This window comes from Lithobates pipiens, unplaced genomic scaffold (assembly GCF_037356315.1).
Source record: "Lithobates pipiens isolate NorthernLeopardFrog02 unplaced genomic scaffold, aLitPip1_a1.2 Scaffold_18, whole genome shotgun sequence".
NCBI classification, from domain to species: Eukaryota; Metazoa; Chordata; class Amphibia; order Anura; family Ranidae; genus Lithobates; species Lithobates pipiens.
Window position 1 is genome coordinate 181336973 of NW_027507758.1, and position 24986 is coordinate 181361958.

At 46.1% G+C, this 24986-nt stretch overlaps 1 protein-coding gene across 1 annotated transcript in view; it reads right to left on the minus strand.

The window, feature by feature from the left end:
- The window catches only part of LOC143987588 (proton-coupled folate transporter-like), a 627892-nt gene that overhangs the window by 170897 nt on the left and 432009 nt on the right, over positions 1-24986 (minus strand). The window contains exon 6 of the mRNA XM_077486441.1: positions 21900-22056. Within this exon, the coding sequence (XP_077342567.1) occupies positions 21900-22056 (157 nt within the window). The remainder of the gene's footprint in view (positions 1-21899; positions 22057-24986) is intronic.

Genomic DNA, 24986 nt, shown 5'->3' on the forward strand with positions numbered 1-24986 from the left:
CTCACTAAAACCTGGAGATTAGACTCTTCCCTTTTGACAGACCCTCTGACCAATACCAAAATCCAAGCCGACATTCGAGACATCTTTACAGAAAATAACACTCCAGATACGACACCCCTTATACAATGGGAAACACACAAATGTGTAATCAGAGGCAATCTCCTGGCACTTGCAGCTTCTATGAAAAAAAACAGTAGAATACAACTCAATAGGGATGAGCTTCGTGTTCGAGTCGAACATACGTTCGACTCGAACATCGGCTGTTCGTCCGTTCGGCGAAGTCCGAACATTTTGGTCCGTTTGCGCCAAATTCGTGTGGCGCTCACGGCCCACAATGCACTGCGATGGCGCAGTGCATTGCTGGCTCATGATTGGCCAAGCATGCACTGAGACCCCGCATGCTTGGCCAATCGCAGCGCCAGCAACGAGGAGAGCCATGATTGGCCACAGGCAGGATGCCTGTGGCCAATCATAGCTCAGGCTGTGTAGTGCACGCCCCACACTATATAAGTCCGCCAGCGCGGCGGCCTTGTGTAGTGTGTTGGCGTCTGAAGCAGTGGGTGTTCTGTGTACCTTCAACACAGTACACACCGATCGTTTTCGGCCGATTTTCTATCTTGCTGTTGTGTAGTGGTTGTTGTCTGCGTGCCCTGACCGCAGTATACACCGCTATATTCACCTCACCTATATAGCTAGTGATCTATCTTTTATAATAGAGCTTGCAGTCAGTAGTGTTAGGAGCTAGTGCGTGCTGTCTGCGTGCTCTGTACCCAGTACATACCGCTATATCCACCTACATAGCTCTTCTCTATTTGAGACCACTTGCCATCTGCAGGAGTTATTGGAAGTTGTGTGTGCCTCCAGCACAGCACAGTATACATCTGTATATAGCCCTTTATCTCTGGTGTTCTATAATAAAGGCATCTGCAGGAGTTAGTGGGTGTTCTGTGTACCTTCAACACAGTACACACCGATAGTTTTCGGACGATTTTCGATCTTGCTGTTGTGTAGTGGTTGTTGTCTGAGTGCCCTGACCGCAGTATACACCGCTATATTCACCTCACCTATATAGCTAGTGATCTATCTTTTATAATAGAGCTTGCAGTCAGTAGTGTTAGGAGCTAGTGCGTGCTGTCTGCGTGCTCTGTACCCAGTACATACCGCTATATCCACCTACATAGCTCTTCTCTATTTGAGACCACTTGCCATCTGCAGGAGTTATTGGAAGTTGTGTGTGCCTCCAGCACAGCACAGTATACATCTGTATATACCCCTTTATCTCTGGTGTTCTATAATAAAGGCATCTGCAGGAGTTAGTGGGTGTTGTGTGCCTCTAGCACAATATACACTACCCAACTGCTTTTTTACCCAACTCCCTTCAGACCATTACCATGTCTGGAAGGCCAGCAAGGAGGGGCAGACAGGAGCGAGCCGATAAAAGAGGGCAAGCAGGCTCTGTGTCTAGAGACAACAGTGCTGGTCGTGGACGCGGTGCATTGTCATCAGCACGTGGCCATGGGACACGCTTGTCCTTCTTTTCGGCAGCTGGACATGTTGAGCCGCAACATGCCAACGACTTGGTAGAGTGGATGACCAAGCCCTCTTCATCCTCCTCATCCTGTCTCTCTCAGTCTCAGGGTACTAGCAAAGCAGCTGCCAACGCATCGTCTTCCCTCCTCTCAATGTCATCATCAGTGACTCCTTCCCTAGACCCACCACATCCTCCTGAGGAGTCTCCTGAACTCTTTGAGCACAGTGTTGGGTACATGCTCCAGGAGGATGCCCAGTGTTTTGTGGGCTCTGATGATGACACTCAGCTAGAGGAAGGCAGTAGCGTGAGCGCAGAGAGAGGGGATGCTCAAGGACAGCAATCTGGCAGTCATGTTCCACAAGCTGCAGCATACTGCCAGGTTTGCTACAGCCATGAAGAGGGAGGGGATGATGAGGGCACTGACTCCACGTGGGTGCCTGGAAGGAGAGAGGAGGAGGAGGAGGAGGAGGAGGCACATGTCCAACGAGGCAGGATGCCCTCCGGGGGCCAGCTTAGGGGCAGCACACCGACTGAATCACACTGCAGAGCTCTGCCTGTGCAGGGCGCTGCCTCTGCGCGTTATTCTAAAAGTTCTTTGGTGTGGGCCTTTTTTGAGACGAGTGCATCAGATCGCACCACTGCTATTTGCAACATATGTCTCAAGTGTATCTCGCGTGGCCAAAACATCAGCCGCTTGGGCACCACATGCTTGACCAGACATATGTTGACCTGCCATGCAGCTCGTTGGCAAGCGTACCTCAAAGACCCACACCAAAGAACAAAGCGGACCTCTCCTTGCTCCTCATCAGCTGGCATCTCCAACCCCACTAGACCTTCAGTCCTCTCTGAAACCTGCTCTGAGAGGAATGAAGGTGTAGAATTAGGTGTGTCACAGCCAAGTGCTTCCGGGAACTCTGCTAGCGGTACACCCACGTCCGATTATAGCAGGCAAATGTCCCTGCCCCAGATGCTGGACCGGCGAAAGAAGTTCACTCCCAGCCATCCACATGCCCAGCGGTTGAATGCTAGCTTGGCTAAATTGCAAGCACTTCAACTGCTGCCTTTTCAGTTGGTAGACTTGACCCCCTTCTGTGAGTTTGTACAATGTGCGGTTCCTCAGTGGCAGGTCCCCAAACGCCACTTTTTCTCACGGAAGGCGATTCCGTCTCTCTACCGGCATGTGGAAGGCAATGTCCTTGCCTCGCTGGACAGGGCGGTCAGCGGTAAGGTGCATATTACCGCTGACTCATGGTCCAGCAGGCATGGACAGGGACGTTACCTGTCTTTCACGGGTCTCTCTTCTGGCAGCTGGGAAGGATGCAGGACAAGGTGCAGTAGTGTTGGAGGTTGTTCTGCCACCACGCCTCCAAAATGCTACTATTGGTTGTGACACACCTCTCTCCTCCACCCCCTCCTCTTCTTCTTCCTCCATGGCCTCTTCCAGTGCTCTGTCCTCAGAACCAGCGGTGCTTCATAGGCGTTCCAGGGGCTATGCAAGTACGCAGGCAAAACGATGCCATGCCGTGCTTGCGCTGGTTTGTTTGGGGGACAGGAGCCACACTGGGGCGGATGTTTTGTCAGCTCTGCAGGGGCAGGCCAAGAGGTGGTTAACGCCACACCAGCTTAAGCCAGGAATGGTTTGTGACAATGGCACCAACCTCCTCTCCGCCCTCCGACAGGGACAACTGACCCATGTGCCCTGTGTAGCTCACGTCCTTAACCTGGTGGTGCAGCGGTTCTTGGGCAGGTACCCCGGCTTACAGGATGTCCTGAAGCAGGCCAGGAAAGTCTGTGTGCATTTCCGCCAATCCTTTAATGCCTGTGCTCGGCTGGCTGAGCTCCAAAAGGAGTTGAACCTGCCCAAGAACCGCCTTATATGTGACATGCCCACCAGATGGATCTCAACGTTGGCCATGCTGCAGCGGCTGCACGCGCAGCTGAGGGCCATCAATGAGTACCTGTGCGACTACGGCACCAGGACAGGGTCAGGGGAGCTCGGTTTTTTCTCACCACGCCAGTGGGGCATGATCAGGGATGCATGCACTGTCCTGTCACCGTTTGAGGAGGCCACAAGGATGGTGAGCAGTGACAGTGCATGCATCAGTGACACTGTACCTCTTGTCCACCTCTTGGAGCATACGCTGCGTGGAATAATGGACAGGGCACTTGAGGCAGAACAGAGGCAGGAAGAGGAGGACTTCCTTGCCTCTCAAGGCCCCCTTTATCCAGACAGTGTTCCTGCTGTGCCACCCATCACACAGGAAGAGGATGAGGAGGAGGAAGAGGAGGAGGAGGATGATTGTGTCAGCATGGAGGTGGAGGCTGGCACTCAGCATCAGCAGCAGCAGCAGCAGCAGCAGCAGCAGCAGTCTTGTAGGGATGATTTACAGTCCCAAGAAACACATGGACTTGTACGTGGCTGGGAGGAGGTAGCTGCGGATCATGTTGTCCTTAGTGACCCAGAGGACTCCGGACCGAATGCCTCAGCTAACCTACGCTGCATGGCCTCCCTGATCCTGCAAAGCCTGCGGAAGGATCCTCGTATTCTTCGGATCAAGGAGAGGGACCAATACTGGCTGGCCACTCTTCTTGATCCACGGTACAAGGGTAAGGTTGCCGACCTTATCTTGCCATCGCAGAGGGAGCAGAGGATGAGACATCTCCGGGAGGCCTTGCAGAAAGGTCTGTGCAACGCGTTCCCAGAGACTGGGAGGTTACAAACTCCTGGTCCTGGACAACGTGTTGCTGAGGCATCGGTCAGAAGGAGCGGTGGAGAAGGTGGCCGTCTGACTGATGCTTTCAGACAATTTTTTAGTCCGCAGCCCCAAGGTATGATCGGTTCCAGCACCCATCGCCAGCGTCTGATTTACGTGGTGTAGGAATACCTAGGGGCAAGGTCAGACTTGGACACCTTTCCCACCGAAAATCCTCTGGCTTACTGGGTCTTGAGGATGGATCACTGGCCAGAGCTTGCACAGTATGCAATTGAGCTACTGGCCTGTCCTGCATCCAGCGTTCATTTGGAACGCACCTTCAGTGCTGCTGGTGGCTTTGTTACTGATCACAGGGTGCGCCTGTCCACCGAATCAGTTGATCGACTGACCTTCATCAAGATGAATCAGTCTTGGATCACCCACAGCTACCAAGCACTTGAAGCTGATGTAACAGAATAATTTTTTTTTAAATATCACATCCCTTCAAGACTGTCTATGCTGATGCTGATGCTGAGAGACTGTCCTGTTATGTTGATTGTCTATCCTCTTCCTCCTCCGCTGATATGTTGGAAGAACATTTCTGGTTCTGGTTGATGCCATCAGCCCAATTTTTCTGCCCCTGTTTAACAGGGGCGTTTAAGTACAATTTTTGATGCAATGCTTTGCAGCAGGGCTAATTCCTGCAATCAAACAAGAGTATATGGGAGAAGTTGCAGTGTGGTGGCACCAGCACCAGTGCCTAAGGCCCAATTTTTCTTCCCCTGTTTAACAGGGGCGTTTAAGTACAATTTTTGATGCAATGCTTTGCAGCAGGGCTAATTCCTGCAATAAAACTAGAGTATATGGCAGAGGTTGCAGTGTGGTGGCACCAGCACCAGTGCCTAAGGCCCAATTTTTCTGCCCCTGTTTAACAGGGGTGTTTAAGTACAATTTTTGATATAATATTTCACAGGAGGGCCCCTTCCTGTGCCCACCCAGAGTAACGGTGAGGACTTATAGTGTTGTGGCACCAGCACCACAACCACCAAAGGTCAATTTTTCTACCACTGTTCAACAATGGCATGTAATTACAATTCTTGATATAATCGTTCACAGCAGGGCGCTCCAACGCCCACCAAGAGTCACTTTGAGGGCTTACAATGTTGTGGCAAAACCAACAGGCATACTAGACACCCCCCAGGCACCATATTTAAAGGAATATTTAACTTTTTTTTTTCACTTTAATCGTCATTAAAATCAGTGCTCCCGCCAAAACGGCCATTTTTAAAAACATTTTAGGCATTGACCCATGTCCCCTGGGGCAGGAGCCAGGTCCCCAAACCCTTTTTAGGACAGTATCTTGCATATTAGCCGTTAAAATTAGCACTTTTAAGTTCGAACGTTCGAGTCCCATAGACTTCAATGGGGTTCTAAAGTTCATTCGAATTTGGGGTCCGTTCGAAAGTTCTGGTGCGAACCGAACCGGGGGGTGTTCGGCTCATCCCTACAACTCAATGATCTCCTCAAAAAGGTTAAGTCCCTAGAGTTAAAACACAAGTGGTCACAGGCACAACAAACATACCAAGAACTCAGGCTTAAACTACACTGTCAGAGTTTTTAGGTCTGAAAACGAAGCGCAAGTTTACCCTCGTCCAAAAGCTAAAAAAGCATCCAATACTGTACACACTATTCATACCCCACAAGGCTGTATCTAATAAGCCTCCACAGACATTGCAACTCAGTTCGAGCAATATTACACAAACCTATATCACCTACCCCCAGCTATGCTCCACCAAATGATTCCAGATCTAGCTGAAACGTGATTCAAGACTTTCTGACACAGTACTGACATAAACCCATTTCCCCCTCCGAAGCACATACAATGGAAGGCCCACTTACAATGGAAAAATGTTAAAAAGCTTAAGACAGGCAAAAGACAGACTTGCTGGTTGGAAGCTGAACAGTGGGAACCTTAAGTGGAGAGTGTGAACAAGTTTTGCTTTTAACTGCTGGTGATTGCTGTGTTGCATTTTTATGTTCTTTTGGGGGGTTTTCCTTGCAGCTTTTCTAACACCTTTTTTGTCACTTTTTAAACAGCTTTTTTTTGAGTATTAACCTCAGATAGTACCTGAGTATTGTGAGTGTTGGGAGTGCCTGTGTATTGTGAGTATCTGAGTGTTGTCTGAGTAGCGTGTGTGGATCGTTAGTACCTGTGTATTGTGTATACTTGTGTATTGTGTGCACCTGTGCAGTGTGAGTACCTGTGTATTGTGAGTGCACGTGGGCAGTGAGTACACAAGTGCTGCGAGTGCACGTAGTCTTCAAATGAACATTGTTTGCGAGTGCACGTGGTCTGCGAGTGCAGGTGGTCTGCAAGTGCATGTAGTCTGTGAGTGCACGTGGTCTGCGAGTGCACGTAGGCTGCGAGTGCATGTGGTCTGCGAGTGCACGTGGTCTGCGAGTGCATGTGGACTGCGAGTGCACGTGGTCTGTGAGTGCATGTGGTCTGCGCATGCACGTAGGCTGCGAGTGACACAGTTCCCCATAAACGTTTACTGTACAAAGTAAGGTCCGTTGGCATGGACCATAGAGTGAGTACATGGATTGAAAACTGCCTACAAGGGCGAGTTCAAAGGGTGGTGATAAATGGGGAATACTCAGAATGGTCAGGGGTGGGAAGTGGGTCCCCCAGAGTTCTGTGCTGAGACCAATCCCGTTTAATTTGTTCATAAATGACCTGGAGGATGGGGTAAACAGTTCAATCTCTGTATTTGTGGATGACACTAAGCTAAGCAGGGAAATAACTTCTCCGCAGGATGTAGAAACCTTGCAAGAAGATCTGAACAAGTTAATGGGATGGGCAACTACATGGCAAATGAGGTTTAATGTAGAAAAAATGTAAAATAATGCATTTGGGTGGCAAAAATATGAATGCAATCTACTCATTAGGGGGTGAACCTCTGGGGAATCTAGGATGCAAAAGGACCTGGGGGTCCTAATAGATGATAGTTTCAGAAATAGTATGCAATGCCAAGCTGCTGCTAACAAAGCAAACAGAATATTGGAATGCATTGAAAAGGGGATTAACTCCAGGGATAAAGAAATCCACTCTACTCCCACTCTACAAGACTTTGGTCAGGCCTCATCTGGTGTATGCTGTCCATTTTTGGGCACCAGTCCTCAGGAAGGATGTGCTGGAAATGGAGAAAGTACAGAGAAGGGCAACAAAGCTAATAAAGGGTCTGGAGGATAGTAATTATGAAGAAAGGTTGCGAACACTGAACTTATTATGTCTGGAAAAGAGATGCTTGAGAGGGAATATGATTCAAATTTAAAAATAACAGACTGGTAACCCCACAATAGGGATAAAACTTTTTCGCAGAAGGGACGCCAATTTTTTATTTTTTTTTATTCAGCAGCTACAAATACTGTAGCTGCTGACTTTTAAAATAAGGACACTTAGGGGGCATGGCCGGCGCGTGACCGAGATGGCTGCGTAAGGAGACTGCTCTCCATCCGAACGGCTTCTAAAGCGGCATTTCAGCGATCCCAATCCGCTCTTTTTGCTTCTGGCAACCTGGGGGAACACCCGCTCTACCTCCCGGAGATGTCGCTCAAGCGAAAGGACAGTCGGCTTCCCCGAAAACTGACGGCATATATGTACCAGCCGTCCACACGGAAAAACCAAGATGGCGCCGAAGCGAATTCACAACCCACACAGGCTGAGGCCGCATCTCGTTCGAATGAAGGGGGAGCTTACCACCTCGCATCGGACCCTCTGGTAAGCAAAGCAGGACACTCTCTCTCTCTCCCCCGGGAACACCCACAGCCCACAGCCCAGCTAAGGCTAAAATGCGCCTGGATGACATGGGACCGGCCCAGGGCATGGCTCAGAATAGTGGGATGCCTCAGGCCTACCCTCAGCTGCACCACCAGCCTGACGCCATAGCAGCATTTCCTACCACTGGACAGGCTGTAATAGACTCTACCTTGAAAGACATGCTCATGTCTCTGAGGAGCTCTTTGCAATCTGACATGCTCTCCCTTATGCATCGTTTTGGCCACAAGCTAGGAGCAATGGATGACAGAATCACACAAATGGAGGCTACTGTAGGTGACATTACGGGCACAGTGAATGATGTTATTGATACTCAGGAAGCACAATCTCAGGACATTGTTTGGATAAAAGACAAAATGGCGGATTTAGAGGACAGGGCCAGACGTAATAACTTTAAAATTAGAGGGATCCCAGAATCTGTCCAAAATTCTGAGCTACCTGCCTTTGCCAAAGGTCTCATCAAAACGGTGCTTTCTGAGGCAAAAAATATTGAGCTTGTCATAGATCGCATTCACAGATTACCTAAACCTGCGTTCTTACCAGATGCAGTACCTAGAGATGTCATATTGAGGGTGCACTTCTATCACATCAAGGAACAGTTTATGCACAAAATGAGGGGAATGGAATCATTACCAGACCTGTACTCCCGTCTCCAAATCTATGCTGACCTCTCACAGCACACCCTGAGCAGACAGAGACAACTAAACACAATAACTAAAGCTCTCCGTAACCATCAACTTCAATACCAATGGAGAAAACACGTAGTAACGTCTCTGCAACAAGGTTTGCACCTACTACAAAGATGGGACATCATCCCTGCTCCCCCAGATGCAGCACCCATGGACCAAAGTAACACAGGCTCTCTTTCAACCCAACCTCTGCCCCCAAGGAGCCAGAAAAATGCCTCCCACTAGCTATGTGGTTTGGGACCATGCTTTACAACTGCCGTCTGGCGTTGCCATCTACTCACACCCGGTCTTAAGACTCGTTACCCCTATTTAGTGTTTCTACGCGCTGAGGCGCTGAGGTAACTCCTCACTCGAAACACTTATTACAGTTTACGGTCATCTACCAAGCAGCATTCCGAATCACATCAATTCACTGTTATTGTTGTTTCTTGGACCGTTGAGTTACGTTTGTACCTTTTTGTATTTTTCCTTTTTTGTTTTTGTTCTTCCCCTCCCCATATTTCCTCCTTCCCCTCCTGTATCTCTGCCTTACACAGCGCTTCGAGAGCCTCGACCTACTTGCCTGAACGCTCCCATTCAAGATCTACCCTCGCCTCTATTATGCCGCGTACACACGGGCGGACTGTATGGCGTACTTAGTCCGTCGAAACACATTTCAGCGGACAGTCCGCTCGTGTGTGGGCTTCAGCTGACTTTTTCAGCGTGCAGTCCGGCGTACTAAGAATTTCGGATTTTTCTAAATTCTGTCCGTCGTATTTTGGTTTCAGCGGACAATCCGCTCGTCAGTATGCTAGTTCGATGGACTAAGAATGGCGCATGCCCAGAAAGGATTTACACGGCGGAAGGGTGCTTTGCTGTGTATTGCACTTCCTATTTCTAGTCCCGTCGTACGTGCTGTACACGTCATCGCGCAAGCTTTCGTCGGACTGTTTGGGTATCCGTGTGTGGTCAAGTCCGTTCAGTGGAAAGTATGACGGACTGTCCGTCGGATTGTATGACGGACTAAGTACGCCATACAGTCCGCTCGTGTGTACGCGGCATAACAAGTCCACTAGCAGGGTACCTGCACTTCTTGCTGTCCACCTTCAACGCTCACCCATTCTGACAGCTGAACCATATCTCATCGCTCACTGAAGTCCCGGTCTCCTCTAGCCCTACGCCCTATCAGGTAATACCTTTCTCATTTTTTTTACATTCCTGCACTCCATATGCCTATCACCATTGTCACAATCAATGCGAAGGGACTAAATCACCCTGCGAAGAGAAGATCCTTGTGGGCACTGACCAAGCATACCAAATGTGAAATTCTATGCGTACAGGAAACACATTTCCAAGAGAGTAATCCCCCTACATGCACCAATAGAGATTTCAGCACTGTCTTCACAGCTAATGCAAGCAAAAAAAAGAAAGGGGTGCTTATTGCTTTCAAAAATTCTCTAGCGTTTCAACTTGTTCAGTGCACCAAGGACCCTGAAGGCCGTTACATTATTCTATCTTGTATCATCAATGGGGCTCCTTATACTTTTGTTAATGTCTATGCGCCCAATACTCATCAAGCTCGTTTCTTACGCAAATTACATAAAAAAGTAGAAAAAGAAAAACAAGGCACTACAATATGGTGTGGAGACTTTAACAGCACCCCTGATCCCGATCTTGATTCGTCCATCCAGCCCAGGCGAAGCAGGCTGGCACTAAATCCTCTGCTGAGTAAACTACGTCTTCTGGATATTTGGAGATGTCAACATGCAGATGAGAGGGACTATACGTACTTCTCCCCAGGACACAACTCTTGTTCCCGCATCGACCTCTTTTTGACAGACCCTTGGACCCTTCAAACCGTATCCTCCTCCAACATACACCTGACTACATGGTCAGATCACTCCCCCGTCAGCATTACCTTAGAAGACAATGTCAGGCATTCTCCAGCGTATCTTTGGAGAATGAATACAAGAATTTTACAATCTGAACCTATGCTCAAACACTGAAAGACGAATTGGAGGCCTTCTTTGTCCACAACAAAGACTCTGTTGCAGATCCCCATATTTTATGGGCCTCGCATAAAGCATATATGCGGGGACTTTTCATTCAACTTGGAGCTAGAGATGGCAAGCGAAGGAGGCAGCAGATGGACGCACTTCTCATGCGCATCCAAAATACTGATCTACTCAATAAATCCCAACCCACCCAAGCACTCAAATCGGAATTAATATCATTAAGATTAGAACTTAGGGCTCTTCTTCTAGAAAAACATGACCATATTCAGCGGAGACACAGAATGAACTTTTACGCTGCAGGTAATAAATCTGGCAAACTACTCTCCCACCAGATTAAGGGACCTCTCACTAGGCGTCCCATTCCTTATATCCATCATCCTGACTCTAACTCCAAATTACAAAATCCACAAGATATCGCTAATGCCTTTAGCGCATATTATGGCAAACTATACAATTTGAAAAACGCTCCTGATCAAGCCCAACCCACCCCCGTACAGATACAAGCATTTCTAGATTCTGTGAAACTCCCCAACCTGACTTCACAACAGCTGGAGGAACTAAATGCCCCTTTCACACAAACAGAAATTCAATCTGCCATCTTAACGCTACCTAATGGTAAAACACCCGGCCCTGACGGTTTTGTGGGAGAATATTATAAGCAATTCAGCTCCATTCTCACTGAGCACATGACACCGCTGTTCAACTCTGCTGCCTCCTCTGCCTCTTTTCCTCAAGAGATGCTTAAAGCTTTAATAGTGACTATACCGAAGCCGGGGAAAGAACCAAACTTATCTCCAAATTTCCGCCCTATTTCATTATTAAATCACAACGTGAAACTTTACGCTAAAGTTATAGCAAAAAGATTGATCGACGTCTTGCCAATGTTGATACATCCTGACCAATCGGGATTTGTTAAGGGGCGCCAAACCTCAGATGCTACAAGACGGATGATCAATCTTATCCATCACGCGGCGGCCCACCGAACGCCTTCTCTGCTTCTCTCGTTGGATGCGGAGAAGGCGTTCGATAGGGTCCACTGGCATTACTTAAAATTTACCCTAGAGAAATTTGGATTCCAGAACCATATTCTTTCAGCCATTCTAGCCCTTTATTCTAATCCCTCGGCCCAAGTTTACTGCTCGTCCATGCTATCGACACCATTTCACATCTCCAACGGCACTTGCCAAGGATGCCCCTTGTCGCCCTTGATCTTTGACCTACTGATCGAACCCCTGGCTGCTAAAATTAGATCCCACCCCACCATTTTTGGTATCAACATTGGCAACACAGATCACAAAATTAGCCTCTTTGCTGATGATGTTATCTTCTCTTTGACACATCCCACAGCTTCCCTGGCTTCGGTACAACAAACACTTGATTAATTCAGTCTTGTTTCTTATTACAAAGTGAACGTTTCTAAATCCTATGTCCTCCCCTTGTTCTTACCGGAGCGCCAATCTCTGTTCCTAAAAAATCTTTACCAATATATGTGGTCTACAGACTCTCTGAGCTACTTAGGTATCACTCTCACTTCTCGCCCTAAAGATTTATTCAAAACCAACTTTGTCCCTTTTCTCAATAAACTCTCACTAGAACTAGATAAAATGTCTAGACTGATGCTCACAAGTTCGGGTAGACTAGCAGCATTTAAAATGATCCATCTTCCCCAACTCTTGTATTTATTTAGAGCAATCCCGATCCCCATACCTTCAACCTTCCATACGCAAATTCAATCACTCCTCAGAAGCTTTGTGTGGGAAGGAAAAAGGGTTAGAATAGCACACAACTCCCTAATAAAACACAAACAGTTGGGAGGCATGGGATATATTAATATTAGAGACTATTACAATGCAGCTATACTGGCTCAAATTAGAGCCTGGTTTAATCCTGATCCTTCCAATCAGTGGAGCTCCATAGAATCCTGCCAAATACCTGGTAGCAATCTGGGATTGTGGCTCCTCTCTGCGCCTAAATTGAAGGCGAATTGTACCCACCTTTCCCCATCTATAGTAGCATCAGTGTTAGCATTCAAATACTTGATTGCCCACACAAAATCAAACATCACCAACTGTAAAATTCCCCTTCCAATAGATATTATTGGTTTACTGATCTCCGATCTGCATCTCCATTCTTGGAAAAACAATGGGATTACACATATAGTAGACCTTTATGATTCTGGACTCCTCAAATCCTTTACATCTCTACGACAGGAATTTAATCTTTCCCCCCGCGACTACTTTAAATACTTTCAAATCACTCACTGAATACTACAAAATCCCCATCTCCATGTAAGTATTCCGAAAACAACTTGGCAATACATCTCGGGTAATGATGTTACAGCTAAGGGTATCTCTTTGTTTTATACCACACTTAATGATAAAATGATCTTTGCTAAACTACCCCCTTTGGTGAAATGGGAACAAGACACTGGTACTTCATACTCACCACAACAATGGTCGCTCGCCATAAAAGCTGTCTATTCTGCAACAAAATCGGCCAATCTTTGGGAACTCACATATAAAATGAATCTTAGATGGTACCTTACCCCAAACCTTCTACACAAATACTTTGAGAACGCAAATTCTGCCTGTTGGCGACTTTGTGGCCTCCCAGGAACCCTTTATCATACCTTTTGGTCCTGCCCCAAACTGGTCCCCTTCTGGGCAGACATATTCAATCTTATATCGGCGGTCACCCACATTGTTACCCCAACTGATCCTGCTCTAGCTTTATTCAACATTGGCATCGAACAATTTCCACATGGCCTTAGATGCATAGTAACACACATTTGCTTAGCAGCAAAATTGACTCTGACCCGAAATTGGAAATCCCTTGACACGCCTTCCTGTGCTGAAGCTGTGAGGACAACACACCTACACGGAATGTATGAACGCATGCACGCCACTGCTGAGGGCCACCTACCCAGAACCATGAAATTGTGGGAAGCTTGGTTACAATGGTTTGACAAATCCCATCCCCTACTTATCTAATACTCATGCTCCATTATGGGCTCACTTACTTGCTCTCTTACCACTTCATCTCTCACCTCCCCAAGCCCTTCCTCTTTCCCATCCCCCCTCTCCCCTCCCCCCCCAAATTGTTTTTGTTTTTGTTTATGCTTTATGTCTTCTCACCCGCTACCATACTCGTACTCTAATACGCCCACCACTTACCCGGATCCAGGTACACATGTGATAACTATTGTTTGCTCTTGCATTTGCTTCATACCAACTAAGTTGAGAGTTATATGTGTTTTTTGTTATTCTTTTTTTCTCTATTGAAAGTTGGTTATATTTGACTCATATTGCTTCTCTGCACCCTCGGGGAAAACCTTAAAGAGGGATTCCGCCCCAAAAAAAAATATTAAAAGCCAGCAGCTATAAATACTACAGCTGCTGACTTTTAATAAATGGACACTCACCTGTCCCGGGTTCCAGCGATGCCGGCAGCCGAGGCCGATCGACCGCTCGGGCCTCGGCTGCTGCCGCCGCCATTCGAGGTGAGGGAATCAGGAAGTAAAGCGAATCGGCTTCACTTCCCGGTTCCCTACTGCGCATGCGCGAGCGGCGCCGCGCAATAGGAAATCTCCGCGCTGTCACTGGGACCCGTGTGTGTCCCAGCAGACAGCGCGGCAGGGCAGGAAATGGCGTAGACTCCCATGGGAGTCTATGCCCGGAAGTGGGTGAAAATACCTGTCTTTGACAGGTATCTCCACCCCCCTCCCCCCTGAAAGGTGTCAATTGTGACACCGGAGGAGGGGGGGGTTCCGATCAGCGGAGGTTCCACTTTAGGGTGGAATCCCGCTTTAATATTGCCCTTTTATTCTTACGATGCTCTGAGGATGATCCTTGACCCAGTACACAGCAAGATCCCATTTGGGGTGTCTGGTAAGAGGATGTTCCCCGAGTACTAATGTTCATTCTCTTTTTTGTTATAATTGTACATTACAAGCAGCCCTGCATTATTTTGTGCAGCTTCTGGACACACAGTAGATTACTTTACTACTGACGGTACTATTGATATTACGCTTATCTTTTATTTTGTTCCTTTGTTTCTTGTACTACTACAAATTTCAATAAAAATCGATTGAACGTAAAATAAGGACACTTACCTGTCCCCTGTCCAGGGCCCCCGTGATGCCAGCAGCCTTGGATGCTGCCACTGCCATCTTCGGTAAGGGAATCAGGAAGTGAAGCTTCCCTTCCTGGTTCCCTACTGCGTGCACGAGTCATGCTGCGCAATCCGAATGGTCCCTGCTGTGTCTGGGAGCCGTGTGTCTCCCAGCAGACAGCTGGGGGGGGGGGGGGGGGGGAAGTGGCGTAGACCCCGCTGGGATCTTTGCCCGGAAGTGGGTGCAAATACCTTTATTATACAGGTATCTGCACCCCCCGATAGGTGCCAAATGTGACACCGGAGGGGGGGGTTCCGAAAACCGGAAGTTTCATTTTTGTGTGGACCTCCACTTTAAGACACATGGCACATTATATGACAAATTATAATAGAACTGTCATCACGCTGAAGCGTCATAAGGTGGATATATTTTTTTCGGTCCGTCAGCGGAGCGAGAGAAGAAGATGAATGGACTTCATGGGAAAATTTACCCATTACCATTTTTACCATTTCAAACGAGGGGGCAGGATCTGGGGGTCCTCTTATTGAAGGGGGCTTCCAGATTCAGATAAGCCCCCTGCCCACAGACCCACACAACCACCAGGAAAGGGTTGTGGGGATGAGGCCCATGTCCCCATCAACATGAGAATAAGGTGCTTTGTGTGTTACTATAGACACCCCGAAATTTAAACAGCAATTTTTAAAAGTTATTTTTTTCATTGATACATCTCCCCTGGGGCAGGGCCCGGGTCGCCAAACACTTTTTATGACAATACCATGCATATAAGCCTTTAAAATTAGCACTTTTGATTTTTCACGTTCGTGTCCCATAGAATTTTTTGCCCGTTTTCCTGTTCTGCTGCCAACCTGAACCTGGGAGGTGTTCGACTCATCCCTACATGGAGGCAGTACTCCGCTTAATTGGTATCTGTGACCACATGTTTAATTTCATCATGTCGCTATATTCCACTCCAACCGCTAAAATATGCATTAATGGCCACCTGTCAAATGCCTTCCATACACAAAATAGTATCTGGCAAGGATGACCCCTTTCCCTGATACCTTTTGCTGTCATGCTAGAACCATTTCTATGACACATCAGAGACAATGATGTTAAGGGATTTACAGTGAAGCATCGACCCTATAAACTAGCTGCATTTGCGGATGATATCTTTTTCTTACAGAACCGTACACCACGCTCCCTACCCTATTAAAAGACTTTGAACTCTACCAAATCATATCTAATTTCAAAATAAACATTGACAAATTCCATGCCCTTAGACTCTATCATATGGGAGACATTTTTAACCACTTGAGACCCGCGCTATAGCCGAATGACGGCTACAGTGCGGATCTCCTTTGCCGGGACTACGTTTATTGATGTCGTCCCGTGCACGAGCGGCCTGCGCGCCCCCTGAGGGGCGTGCGCGGCGCGCTCTGTGATCGGCGAGTCTATGAGACTCGCCTGATCACTGATCCGAGCAAGGGGTCGATCCCGACCCCTTATCACATGATCAGCTGTCAGCCAATGACAGCTGATCATGTGATACAACGGAGCCGGTAATCGGCTATTATTCCTCCTGGCGCTGACAGCGCGAGGAGAAAAAAAGAGCCGTTCACCGGCGGCCATGATCGGGACATCAGTCCCGATCACGGCCAGCCCTGCCAGTGCCCACCTGCCCCCTGCCAGTGCCACATCAATAAAAAATGTGTCCCCCCGTCAGTGCTACCCAGCAGTGCCCATAGTGCCACCCAGCAGTGCCCACAGTGCCACCCAGCAGTGCCCACAGTGCCACCCAGCAGTGCCACCCAGCAGTGCCCACAGTGCCACCCAGCAGTGCCCACAATCTGCCTCAACAAAGGTGCTGCACCCAGCAGTGCCACATATCTGTGCCCATCAGTGTCATCTACCAGTGCCCATCAGTGCCCAGCAGTGCCGCCCATCAGTGCCCAGCAGTGCCACCTATCAGAGCCACCTATCAGTGCCACCTATCAGGGCCCATCAGTCCCATCTATCAGTGGTACCTATCAGTGCCCCTTAGTGCCACCCATCCGTGCCACCCATCTGTGCCACCCATCCGTGCCATCTTATCTGTGCCCATCTTTGCCCATCAGTGCCGCCTTATCTGTGCCCATCGGTGCCGCCTTATCTGTGCCTAATAGTGCCGCCTTAACTATGCCTATCAGTGCCCACCAGTGCAGCCTATCAGTGCCCACCAATGCAGCCTATCAGTGCCCACCAATGCAGCCTATCAGTGCCCACCAGTGCAGCCTCATCAGCGCACTTCAATGAAGGAGAAAAATTACCTGTTTGCAAAATTTTATAACAAACTATTAAACATGATTTTTTTTTTGCATCTTTTTTTGTTTGTTTAGCAAAAAATAAAACTCTCAGCTGGAATTAAATACCACCAAAAGAAAGCTCTATTTGTGGGAAAAAAATGATAAAAATTTCATTTGGGTACAGTGTTGTATGCCCGCGCAATTGTCATTCAAAGTGCATCAGCGCTGAAAGCTGAAAATTGGTCTGGGCATGAGGGGGTTTAAGTGCCCAGTAAGCAAGTGGTTAAGGAGCTAAAGGGCTAAAAATAGAGCATGTAAAGCGCCCGGAAAATGCCTCCCATGTATCCCCAGTGTGAAAGCCCAAGTGCTTTCACACTGGAGCAGTGTGCTTGCAGGACGTTATAAAAAATCCTGCAAGCAGCATCGTTGGGATGGTGGAGGAGCAGTGTAAACACAGCTTAAATGGCAAACCGACTTTATATCCTATCTAGGTATCCAACTACCCACGCGCCTCTCTGATTTATTCTCTAAAAGTGTTCTACCCATCCTGAAAAATGTGACAGAGAATCTACGTAGATGGGGATAATCCCACCTTTTCATGGTTTGGACATGGGGCTATCCTAAAAATGAATGTCCTACCTCACTTATTATACGTCTTACAGACAATCTCAATTAAAATGCCTACATTTTTCAGCTCTTATAAAAAAATATGTATTGCCTTCCTATGGTGCCAAGGCCACCCACATATTAGTTATGAACAGCTGACCCTTCCAAAACAAAAAGGAAGTATTAGGTTACCAGACCTACTCAAGTACTACCGGGCATGCCACTTATCTAGGATCGTAGACTGGTCTGTCCATCACTGAATCAAAGACTGGGTTCAGCTTGAAGACTCATTTTCTCCATTACGCATCAACTCTATTCCATGGTTACAGACCCAACATATTTCACTTAGCCTTCAAAACCACACTCTCGTATGTTTTCCAAGAGGCGTGCAAAAAATTCAGACTGTCTTCACACCAGGCCCCCTACCACCAATACAGTTAAACCCGGAATTCCCCCCAGAATGTCCAATGACTTTCTTTTAGGCCTGGAGCCCAATACTACCACCTTTGCACACAAATTTTTTCGGAATGGTATGCTGCTTACACAAGATGAACTAACGCTTTATTTAACCAGCTCCCCCCTACCTTTTTGGACGAGTTTACAACTGTGCCATTTCCTACGCTCCTTAGACCACTCATCTGCAATATCTCGACCGCTAACCCCATTTGAACACCTATGCTCTGTAAACTCACCACCACATATAATCTCCAAAACACACAGCTTGCTATTGGGAATGGGACCTGCAACTTCCCCTAACTCCCGAACAATGGGAATGTCTTTATGGCAATGCTCAGAAGGGCTCAGTTAATGTTACAACACAGGAAAACAATTACAAAATTCTATTGTGGTGGTATTGAACACCAGCCCTGCTCCATAAATTCAATTCATCACTTTCTAACCTCTGTTGGTGCTTCCAGAAAGACGTGGGCAGTGAGGACTCCATATTTGGTGGGACTGCCCACTAATCCAAACTTCCTGGAAAGAAGTTCACACCACAATATCACAAGTGACAACTTATACCTTAGATTTCCCTGCAGCACAGGTTCTCCTCCATCACACCTCTATCCCCCACAAATCATATTTCAAATCTCTATCAATGCACATGATCAGTGCTGCTAAACTCTGAATACCAGTTCATTGGGGCTAAACCCATACCACTTCCCTTTCTGAATGGTTTACCCGTATAAGCAAAATTGAAGAAATGGTAGAACTCATCTGCATTGCGAGTGACCGCCCATCCAAATTCACATCCACTTGGGCATGCTGAATACACTTTCGAATGAAGGAAACCTTGCATCACCTAGTAGACCCCTCTACGACATAGGTTATCACCGATACTTCTGGATTCTTTCTTATACATAGTCTGACAGGATCACAAGGATCGAACACCTTGCTAAAATAACCTGCTGGAAGGACCTCCTGGTGAGTCCTCCCCTTTTCTGTTCCTACCATACCTCCCAGCCATCTCTCCTCCCATCCCTCCCCCCCATACATGGCAGAAACAACACTCCCTCCTGGAGTACCCAATTAGGGAGAACCACATTGACCACTGTGTTCATTTTCTACCCCTCACTAAACTTTTAACATGCTCATCCTGATCCATCATTACGCATATTATCCAGGGGCATGAAACATGATGCCCTCTCTTCCCTTGATTCCCGTTTCCTTTTCACCCCCTTCCACCATCCCCCCATTCCCTCTGTAATGTTATGTTATCTTACAACGCATCACACGTTAGATGCTGGATTATTCACTGTTACTTGTTCTACTATGTTTTTAATAATGGTAACTCAGCATCTCCATAAGGACAGTCAGCAGAGGAAAGTAGGAAATTTTCTAGAATTTTCTTGGTAGAGGGCTGCGCTGAATTTGGACTTGATAAAACACAGTGGACCAACACCAGCAGATGACATGGCTCCCCAAATCATCACGGACTGTGAAACATTTTGCATTTCATTTGGAAATCAAGGTCCCAGAGTCTGGAGGAAGAGTGGAGAGGTACAGAATCCAAGTTGCATGAGGCCCAGTATGAAGTTACCACAGTCAGTGATGATTTGGGGAGCCATGTCATCAGCTTGTGTTGGTCCATTGTGTTTTATCAAGTCCAAAGTCAGTGCAGCCCTCGACCAGGAAATTCTAGAGCACTGCATGCTTCCTCTGCTGACCAGCATTATGGAGATGCTGATTTCATTTTTCATTTTCCAGCAGGACTTGGCACCTGTCCACACTGTCAAAAATACGAATACCTGGTTTAATGATCATGGTATCACTGTGCTTGTAGTTCACAATGGAATATGCATGCAGCAATCAACAAACTTGTAGTTCATTGACAATTCCTCCTGCTCTCCACCTGAAACTCCATTCCTCAGTATGGACATAAAGCTGCAGGCAAAGTCTACAGGAGACTGTCATTGTACCGGTGATCCAGTGATTGTGATTGCAAAGCTCATTTGCAAAACAAATAATAAATATGCAGTATTTTTCTTTCTTTTTACATTTGCATATGTATTTATTTATTTATTTAGAAAAGGTGGATTGTGTCTTTAACAACCACATTGGTTAGAAGCACTGATAAGCAAATTTCAACAGATGCATTGCAAAGGTGATTTGGTTGAACTAATAATGAGATTTACCTTATAAAGTTAAAACTTACAATTACGCAATTATTTGTGGTTTCTTACTCTTAGTCACTGGACCTCTGGTTCATGGGGATGTTGGATCTAATGGGCCTCCTACTTTTGTTAAGCAGTGGATGCCCTAAAAGGCATTTTGCTACTCAAAAAAGGAAATATACCCGTGGAATATTATAAGAAAAATACAGGGAAAGCTTAAAGGGTCACAAGGCAGCATGGAAAACGCATCTGAACCATAAAGTGAAAATAATGTAAACATTTATGCAGACCTCCAAAAACACACAGGTTTCTCTCTCATCCCAATCAAAGTCAAGTATCTAATTTGGTGGATTTATCTCCTTGGCACAAATGGCAGTGGATTAGAATTTTTTATATCTACTGTATAAGGCAGTGCGGGAGAATGAAAGGAAAAACATCTGACTTTTCCACCTACAGGATCTTTTTACAAAACCTTTATATGAAAAAACATCCTTTTTGAGGGTTCCTGCTGGCCAGATCTGTGAAATTGTGAAGCCAAGGTAGAGTCAGTATATATATATATATATATATATATCAATTGATTTGGGGGGTAGAGGCATTTTATATAAAAAATATATTTTGTATTGCTTTCTGGCCAACAGAATATACAAGCAGTCCCCGGGTTATAACCAAAAAGGGTTATGTAGGTTTTTACTCAAGTTGAATTTGTATGTAAGTTGGATCAGGTACATTTTCTAAGTGTAATGCCAGCCCAAACAATTACTTTTACATATTTGGATAGCGTAGGTAAGGGTTAACACCCCTGTAACATTTTGTCTGTGCCCCTTTTCAGAGCATTTCACCTCACTTTCTGTCATTGTGACAACTGGATTTTAAAAGTTTTGGGCTGTTGTGGAAACAAGGATTGGTGATAAAGCTTCAGTGTAGACATCTTTTTCCCATGATAAATCCTATAGGACTGAATTTCCCTTCCTAGGAGTAGATTTCCTTTCACTTCCAGTTGCCTCATTTTGTTTGTAAGTATGAGTCATATGTAAGTCAGATGTATGTAACTTGGGGACTGCATGTATATGATTACAGTCACCATACTTTTACAGTTTTACACTTTATATCCTAACTGATAGGTTGTGACTACTTCTGTTTACACCCCCAACTCACCCATACTTCAGCAATCACCCTCCAGTCCTGACTTTACCTCAGCCGATAGAGCCAACCTCTAGATTTCAACACAATCTAACACTAGATATTTTAGTGCTGTCTGCGATGGAGGCAGAACTAGCAGGGATGCATCAGTGGGTCAGAAGAAAGATTTTTTTCACAGAATGGACAAAGTAGCAAAGTCTCTGTAAAGAATATTTATGCATTGCATGGTGTTTTCCGAGTATAATACCAGATACATATTTAGCTATGAACATCATTCAGCAACCAGATTATGCATGCATGCATGGCTTTAGAATAGATTATACTTGTGTCTCAGTTTCTATAGTTACATATGAATATACCATATATAAAGAAAGATATTATTTAAAGCTTTGGTACTTACTGGATCAACACAAAGGTAATAAACTGGAAAACTGCCATGATAATAAAACACATTCCTGGAAATGTTGATAGGGTGGTGGGGTAAAGTCCATTGAATACAGCTGCACCAATTAGTAAACATACAGTTTCAACAGATGCCATAATCGAAAACATTGCACCTAAAGAAAAAAAGCAAAAGAAAATCATATTTTACACAATGTACTCAGATGTAATGTCTGCCGATAAATGTGGATTTTTTACTTAGAAGCTAAATCCCTTTCTTAGACTGTATACGGTATAGGACATAGGCATCAATCAAGACAAAGAGTTACTTGCTGTCACCTTCAGGTCAGGATACTGGCATACATAGTTATCATGACAGCCCAGATACTCCTCCAACTGCTAACAATCCTATCAAACAATAAGAGAAAAAAGCCAGTACAGAGTTGAGAGTGACCATATAAGCCAAGAAAACTCTAGTCTTCAATTGTACAGTACAGGACAAAGGCTTCCATTATTCAAGATCATGGAAGGTCCCAAAGCAATACAACCAATGTATGGTCAACACAGCAAACAATAGCAAACAGGTCCAAAACATGGGCAACACTTTATGATCAAAGCTGGCATCAGCAGAGGCCTAAACCATAAAACTTCAATATGAGAACAGAGCACCAGGTACTGGTCTTGTTAATCTGGGAAACAGACATTTGGTGCCAAAAAGCCCAAGTGGTATAGACTGAATGATATTCGTAGGTCTCATGCCCTGTACACACGGTCGGAAATTTGCGATGGAAAAAGTCCTTCTTTCCCGCTTCTTCTTCCATCTTCTTTCTTCTGGTCTTCCTTTGGTGTTCTTCTTCTTCCTCCATATTCTTCTTCCCTCACTTCTTCCTCCGGTCTTTTTGTCTGGCATCTTCCTCTGGCTTCTTCTCCGCTTCATCCTCCGCACGATTGGCCTCAGTGGGAGTCTTCCGCTGTGTGAAGCTTCTGTTGAGGTGACAGTTCTTATATAACGGAGGGCGGGCCACCAGTGAGTGACCCCGCCCCCTCTGACGCACAAGGACTTCCCTATGTCTTTCCCCATGTTGTCAGAGGGGGCAGGGTCACTCATTTACGTAAACAGGAGATCCAGATATCCATTGTTGTGGATTGCTTGAGGTTGCATTAGCATGATGAATGGGGAAGCACTTTGGTGAAGTCAGGGAAGGCTGTGGACAGACCAAAGGAAGAGCCAGAACCTGAATGTGGGGGGAAATGGGAATATGCAAATATGCATGCTTAATATCTATTGATGCTACAAACCTTTGTTTCAGCAATGCAATTACAGACAGGGCTGATTACATCTGAAACTTTTGGACCAGTAAGGAGGTGTTGAAAACCTTCAGTTCTATGATGGGACAAATACGCCTTTTGGGCATCAGTGACATAAACAGGTTTGAATTAAAGCCCTGTAATTACTCCAGAAGATTTTTTCCAGAGGAACAGCAACAATCACTCCAGAAAACTGACGTTACTGCAAGACAGTCTGAGAGACTCATGAAAGAAATGGTAAGGCACAATGTGGGGAGGAGGCAGACAGAGAACAACATTTCAGCCTGTACATGAGACATTTTATTCCAGTCCCAAAGATCCAAAGTGCCCTGGTGGACAAAAAGGATAATAGACATTCTCCCACTTTTAAAAGTGGGAACACCCCTTAATTGCGAGGAGGACTTGATGCCAGACTTTAGAAATACAGAAAGGAGTGCCAGAGCAAAAACGTATGAGAGAGTCCAAGATCACTTTAATGGCTGGCAAGTAAGTAATGTAAAGGCAACCATCCCCATTCATCAGGGTTCCTAAATAAACATAAAACACAATGATGAAAGTTTAAGTCTAAATATGCATGCATATGAGTTTATATCACATATTCGTAAGCATCACATATTAACAACAAATGTGTCACATCTCGAGGTGTGGCTTCCGCTGTCATTGATGGACTTGAGTAGCGGAGCTTGTGTCTCAGCCTGAGCCTCCGGCAGTATCCTGACACGAACAGTGGCTTTTTTATATACCTTTGGCGGCTTATATATAGCCTCTCTGCTGACAAGAGCACGAGTGGTGTCCCCCTCCCCTTGCCACTCTGTGGGGGAAATTAATAGACAACAGACAGCAGCAGAGAAACTGAAAGAATATATCCACTCTGAGGGACAGGGGGGCTGGAAGGAGTCCCACAAACACTCGGAGCTGTGATTCCTGAGGCTGCTAAACACGGAGCTGCAGAGATGACAGAGAGGGTGGAGAGACAGAACAAATTAACGCTAGAACAGGTGAATGCTCAGCTGCTGGTACCAATACAAACATCTAACATGGCTTTATCAGCTAAAATGGAAGAAATTAAGACTGATATTGGCTTTTCAGGACAGGACATGCAATGTATGTGGGAGCGGATTACTGAAGCTGAAAATAGAGTGTTAACTCTGGTAGTTAGTGTTTTACCTATAGTCGATAAGCTGCAGATCACTGAAAAGCGAGTAATAATAATGTGGCAGCAGAAACTGGACGATTTTGAGAATCTCATGCACTGAAATAACTTTAGAATCATAGGCTTACCAGAAAGAGCAGAAGGTCAGAATAAAGGAGATTTTGTGGAAAGATGGTTGAAGCTTACATTTTCTGATGCTGAATTTTCATGTGCATTTTCTGTTGAGCGAGCACACAGAGTACTCACAAAACCACCGCAACTCAGCTCTCCCCCCAAGGCCACTTCTTGCACGCTTACTGAACTGTAATGACCGTGATTTCATTTAGCGTAAGGCTCGACAAAAGGGCATAATACAATATGATAGTATTAGTATTAGTTTGTTCACCAATGCCAGAAGTCTGCCAAGCAAAATAGGCGAGTTGGAAGCTCTGGTGCATCAGGAGAGCTATGATGTAATCGGTATTGCTGAAACTTGGCTTCATTCCTCACATGACTGAGCTATTAATATTCCTGGCTATGCACTCTTTCGGAAAAACAGAGTAAAAAGGAAAGGTGGAGGGGTCTGTCTGTATATGACAAGTGATCTCAAAGCGTGTGAGAAAGAGGACCTGGTGGACGGAGAGTGTGATGAGTCCAAAGCATTAT